The 6,184-nt window shown below is 54.1% G+C and overlaps 3 protein-coding genes across 3 annotated transcripts; all 3 read right to left on the minus strand.

Annotated features, from left to right (window-relative positions):
• Positions 1–868: 868 nt before the first annotated feature.
• On the minus strand, positions 869–2,203 carry DQ04_01991010 (hypothetical protein; the record flags this gene model as incomplete). The annotated part of the gene is made up of 1 exon (XM_009311377.1): positions 869–2,203. The coding sequence occupies one exon, from the start codon at positions 2,201–2,203 to the stop codon at positions 869–871; it is 1,335 nt and encodes a 444-aa protein (XP_009309652.1).
• Positions 2,204–2,641: 438 nt separating this feature from the next.
• On the minus strand, positions 2,642–3,733 carry DQ04_01991020 (hypothetical protein; the record flags this gene model as incomplete). The annotated part of the gene is made up of 1 exon (XM_009311378.1): positions 2,642–3,733. One exon carries the CDS (start codon positions 3,731–3,733, stop codon positions 2,642–2,644), a length of 1,092 nt encoding a protein of 363 aa, XP_009309653.1.
• Positions 3,734–3,943: 210 nt separating this feature from the next.
• On the minus strand, positions 3,944–5,974 carry DQ04_01991030 (hypothetical protein; the record flags this gene model as incomplete). The annotated part of the gene is made up of 1 exon (XM_009311379.1): positions 3,944–5,974. One exon carries the CDS (start codon positions 5,972–5,974, stop codon positions 3,944–3,946), a length of 2,031 nt encoding a protein of 676 aa, XP_009309654.1.
• Between the last annotated feature and the right edge of the window lie 210 nt (positions 5,975–6,184).

The following is a 6,184-nucleotide window of genomic DNA, read 5'->3' on the forward strand; positions in this document are numbered from 1 at the left end:
CACACACGCACACATACAGAGATAGAGAGAAATAGAGGCCGTACGAAAACGCGCGCATAAATGTTTGTTTACTTCACCAAAAAAAAAAAAGGAGGTGAAGTGGAGACGTTGACGGAGCTGAACGACTTCTCACCAACCCAGTGGAGCCCCGGCAACAGCAACCGCAGAAACAGTAACAGGAGGAAAAAAGAGAAGGGTGATCCGAGGTGTTGGAAAAGGATATCAACATGGAGGCAACTCAACCCTCAGTTATAACGAGAACCCTTTTATCTACCTCCACCTGTACCTTTTTTCCCCCCTTTCTTCACATCAACTCTCTGTTTGCTGTCTCATTGCCCTGCCTGCGGCTTTTTCACCTCGCATCACCGCCTCTCTTCTCTTCATGATACGTGTGCCCGTTACCTCCCGCAGTACTCTCTTTCTCTACTTCTGTGTCCACGCGCAGTTGTGTCAAGCGTGGCGAACACTGCCGGTGCTTTCATTTCTTTCTTATGGATATATATATCGTCTCTTTTGCGTTAATAATCGAAGCAATCATAATAAGCAGCCTTGTTCCCCCCCCCCTCCCTCAGCATGAGTGGCGCGGCCACTTCTATATTCTGCTGTGTGTTTCTCTTTCTTCTCACTTCTGTCTATTGTACTCTATGCGACGCACGCCGCACGCCCTGTCTACGCCGCGGCGGCAGCTTTCAGTCGTTGCTGTTATTGTTGTTGCCGCACCCCCCACCAATCAACTTCGAAACCACCCACATATGTCTGCATTTACGAGCATGCATATATGCCTTTCCCCTTCGCTGAAAACAGATGGGCCTGGTCGCGGCACCGCCAACGGCTGCAGGAATTTTCACACCAACACCAAGAGCACAGTCTACAGAAGGTAAGCAATGCCATTGTCGTAGAAGACAAATTGGCGTTGATGGAAGCTGCGCAGTATCGCCTCCACCGTCTCCGCTGCGCGTGGACTGCGGTACCCCATCTGTGCCAACTTCTTCACCACCACCGCGGAAGTCACGGGATCGTACAAATGCACCACTGACGCCACCTTCTGCTCGAGTTGTGCCATTGACCATTCATCGTCTTCATCTTCGTCTTCTTGCAGTGAAGAAGACGGCTGTTGTTGTTGTTGTTGCTGTTTGGTCCCCGCCGCTGTTGCAAATACCTTGCCGTTATGCTGTACCTCCAAGACATGTTCCTCCTGCTCGTGATCATCCTCTTCTGACTCCCCCGTTGCTTGTGCACATTCCTTGGGTGGCGAGGTTTGCGTTCGCGTTGCGGCTTCGGCTCCATCTTCACTGTTTCGCCTCCTCACTCGCGTGGCATTCGCTGACGTGGCCACGTTGCCGTCTACGGCACCTAAAACGGTACGGCTGCTTGTGGAGGTCCTCAATTGCTTTGTTGGTGCTTCTGACGTTACTTCTGTCGTCGGTTTTGCTGTCCCCGACTTGGCCCTCACGGATGCTGCGGAAACATTAGGCGTGGAGGCCTTGGAGTATATCTTTCGCAGCATCGGCTCGTCGAGTTTAAGCTGTGCCTCAAGGTGGCGAGAACTTGAGACACGCTTACCAAGCTTCTCGCAATGCGTGTAGTAAAAGCTGGCCAGTGTGCTGTAATGTGTCATCTTGCTCCTGCTGGTGGGGAGCGGAATGCTGAGCATGACGCACAGCACACGCAGCGCATCGACGTGGAGCTCGAGAAGGCTCAGTCCCACAACCTTGTCAAGCAGCGTGCGTAAGTAGGCGGCAATGAACTCCGTATCGGACAGGCGCGGGGCGCTCGTGTCCGCCGCGGTGTGGTCACTACTGTGGCTATTCGTGCCAGCTGTCACACTGTCGTTTGCGCATCCCGTCCCTTGCCGCTGTTGGTTTTGGTCTGTCTCTCCACTTCCCTCCTCACGGGGCCGCTTCAGTGAAGCTGCGACCCCAGGTGGCGCCACACCGTCACTGCCATCGATGTTGTTGTTGCTTTCTTCTACTGTCGTTGTCTGCTGCTGCTGCTGTTTCTTCCGCTGTGGTGCGGATTTCAACGCGGCGGTGGCCTCAATGGCGTGCCGCCACCGCAACTTCTCCTCGTCAGGAGCAGAGTACAGCAGCCGCAGCGCCTGGCCAAAAATGCCTTTTCGTATGTCGTCCTCTTCGCTGCGAGGCGTCGGACGCAGCCGCTCAAATGGGTTGCTACTGCTAATGGCCCTCACAGCCATTGCCATTGTGCGAAAGCGCTTGGAAACTGAGCGTGAGAGTGAATCGGCGCCGTTGCCCCCTTCGCAGATTCCCTCGCTTCTTCTTCTTCGTGTTTCTCGCACCCCTGTATCCCTTAGCCCTCTTGCTGCGGCTTCTGGTGCTGTAACTGCTAGTGGTGGTAATGGCAGTAGCACTGAGCACTCACGCCACAAACACAAAACACACAAGTCCTTCAAACGTCTTGCGCCTCACATCAATTTCAACAGAAGGATGAAAAGAGGGACCCCATGTAATATGCAAACCACTCGTATCGAGTCTAACAAACACAGGAATGGTCTCACTCCACCAATCAACAGGACGAGGAAAAGGCAATCCCCACCCCACNCCCGAAAGGAAAGGAAAAAAAAAAAAGAATAACAAGACACACATGCACACAAGCAGAGCTACAACGACGGATGTCCTCACTACACCACTGTCTTTTCCCTACTTTCCACCTCCTCTGCTGTTGATGCTGAGCCGTCATCGCCGATCTTGCTCAACGCCTCGCCCATCGTCCCGAAAACGCCGCCACGCACGCGCCACTTCTCCTCAAACGTCATAGTGGTGTTCTTCGCCAGCACCAGCGCCTGCCGAAGCGTAATTCCCTTCCCCTCATTCTCTCGTATCACAGGGTCAAAGGCCTCACGGTAGTCATCGTAGTACGCCGCTACAATGTCGCGCAACTGCGTGCAGAATGGGGTGTACAGCACCACCATCGCGGCGATGAGGAAGCAAGTCACCCACACCACCACACGCTCCACGCGCTGTAGTTGACTGCTTAAGTGCGCCACCACATCCGTTCCATTGTTGCGCGGGGGGAAGGGCATAACATCCCCACCAGACAACATAGGAAGCGGTTTTGAGAGGAAACTACAGAGAGGCTCCCAGCCATCCCCGTAGCGATACACGAGCAGCCTGTCCTTTGGCACAGTCGCCTTTACGTGCTCCTCTAACATATCCAGCGAGGCGGCCGGGCCAAACTTGCGGTTCGTACCCGTCATACCCATCGTCATCTTGAGAATCATCTGGTGGAGGTGCTTACCTGCCTGTCGTTTTGCCGCGCGCTCAGTTTGTCGCAGCAGTGGCTCCCAGAGCGCTGCAGCATCCAGGGCCCATGCGTCCTTGTCCGTTTCTTCCACAAGAATGACGCGTGTGCTGCGTGGGCACTCCTTCAATACCGCTTCAAATGCCAACGTACAAGGTGGACCTACCAGGGCGTCAAAACCCGCACTGCTGTCAGTATCCTTGTTGTTGTTGCTCTTGTTGCTGCTACTACTGCAATTCGCCCCGCCTTGTGCGTCATCGAGGATAGCGGCGTCGAACGGTTTCTTCTTCTCCAGCACCATGCACCACTCCTGTGGGTGCGTGCTCACCCGGCCCTTCGAAAAGGTGTGCAGGAATGTGTAAGGTTTGTATCCAAGCTGCTGCAGCGCCTCCGTCATCGCCCCACCACCGGGGATCATCGTTAAACATACCACCTTGGGCGGGGCGCAGAGCCACTGACTACGGCGCCACATTTCGCCTTCCCTCTGGTAGCGCTTCTCTGTACTACCCCTCTCCCTGGGCAGTTGCGGGTCCAAGCTAGAAAGATTGAAGGAGGACACACATATGCATGCGCGGATACCAATACACTGAGTCATCACACCACCAATGAATGGAGGGGCACGACTACACGGTAGTGAGAAATACGGCAGGCAACAAGCAAGCATAAATGACTTCCTCTTAAATCAAGCACTCTGACCGCAAAGAAGGTCAAGTGACTCCAACAAAACCGACAACTCTGTGTCACGCGGCACGGAGAGCAAAAGATGGCGATGATGGCGTCCCCCAACGTATCCTGCGCGAAGAAACTGCTTCATGTTGTCAAGCGCCCGCTTCATCGGCCCACAGCGAAAACCTTCCTCTACTGCACGGATGCGAGTCGCCTGTTTATAGGGAAGTTCAGAAAGAACCTCATGACGAACTGCCACACAGGCACCAATCATGTTCCAAATGTCGTCAGTGTAATTGCCGTTGCAACAGCGCAAACGCACAGTTTTCTCTTCATAATGAATCTGTGTTTCTCTCCTCGGCCGCGTTGCCGGACGGAGAACCTCGCCACGAAGTGCAGGGGGGATCTCCCGCAGAGCGTGCCGGAGCTCCTGCAACACTTCTTGTGGAAACAAATTTAGTGCATCTGAGAGATCGTCGTCCCTAATTGTTCCTGTCGCTGATTCTGCAGGTAGATCCACGCTTTGACTCGCACTCTCAAGCTGTGTGGGGCGAAGGAGCGGCCATACTGCACTCACAAGGGGCAGCGAAGCCACTGGCGAGGGTAACACATCATCCCCCCTCTCTGTTTTGCCACTTGGTGTACACTCAGCGGCGTAGGCTTTTTGCCATGCCTCAAGTGCTGCAGGATTAATACACGGCGCCATGCAGAGGTACTGTGCTCCGACACACTTGGTAAGCTCACCCAATACCTGCCAGTAAGCATACCCACTTCGTTGCTCTTGTCGCTTGGTGTCACTGCCATTCGTTGTTGTATTCATTGATTTCGCGGACTTGTGCTCTTCAGGTACCGCTTTCTCTTCACCAAATCCGGCTGTTTTGTTGCTTGCATGACCTTTAGGAGTTTGTTGAAGGAATTGTGCCAGAAGCATTGCATCCTGTTCACCACCGTCGCCGCCACCACCACCACCTCCACCCGACGCAGCTAGAAAGGATTCATGCTGAGCTAGGAGCATACTAGAGAACTCCTTTGACGGTACGTCAAGGGTAAGCGTGCTATCCTCGCTTGCACTCGGAGAAGGTCTCATCTGAAGTTCTTGGTTCTGCTGCTGCTGATGCTGTTGTTGTTGCTGTTCCCGAAATAGCTGTTGAAAGCCGCCCTCATCCCTCGCGCTTCGCTGGGATTTTAGTATTCTCTCCCACATTGCTCTTTCCGTATCCTCTTTTTTGCCTTTTGGGCCCGAGGAACAGCCCATTTCCAGATCATTGCCCTCCCTCTTGCCTTTTTCCAGATGGGCCAACGACCGCAGCGATGCATGTACGTCCACAGAGAGTCCCACACAAAAACGGCTGAGAAACTCTTCCGCCACCATCCATGGAAATAGCGCTGTCATGGGCATGGGCTGCATCCGCTGTGAGAAAATGCGGCTGTCCGCTGCGTGTAGCAACGACTGCCAGCCGCCCACCGCAGCATTCATGGGAAAAAGCGGCACCTCATGCAAAGCACCGTTCGCCGTGGGACTCACAGCTGCTAGAGTTGGGTGAGGCAGCTCAAGCAGCACGTTTGTCAAGCCAACACGGTGAAGTGTTTCAAACATACCGCCAAGGTACGCCATGGGCAGTGTGTTCGCTGCAGTGACAGGGACTACCAACAACACCGGTACCATCGCGAGTGCATGCGCAGTCACCTCGCGCATAAAAGATAACGCCAAGTGGCACGCTTGCTGCGTCCACGACTCCCCACTCGGGACAGCAGCGCCACAGCGTAACGCAACATAGTCAAGTGAAAGCGCCTTATCCGCAGAGGCGCGTAAAACCGTGTCTAGCGTTGCAGTTGCCTTCCGCAGTCCTTGGTTCATCTCACTCGCCCCTGCGAACGCCGTACAGGAGAGTGGCGGGAGGTGCAGCTCCAATCCAACGGTGCCGTTGCCACTCTGCTTCAGCGCATCCGACAGACGCAATGGTGACTCTACGCAACGACGCGCAGATGAGGCATGACGCAAGGACGCTGCTGCATAACAAAGAGCTGAACTCTGCAAGAATCTCATTGCAGGTCACCCAGCAGAATGACGCTGTGAACGTCCAACCCACCTCCTCCCCAGACACACAAACACACACACACACACACAGAAACACACAGACCCGATGGGGCCTCGCCCTTGGTCCTTTTCTTGTAGTGTCTTCCTCGAGAAGTTACGATTCAGGAAAAACGAAACAAAAAATATATATAATAATAATAATAATAATCAGTGCGGTGG

This window comes from Trypanosoma grayi (assembly GCF_000691245.1).
Source record: "Trypanosoma grayi strain ANR4 Tgr_199_V1, whole genome shotgun sequence".
Classification (NCBI taxonomy): domain Eukaryota; phylum Euglenozoa; class Kinetoplastea; order Trypanosomatida; family Trypanosomatidae; genus Trypanosoma; species Trypanosoma grayi.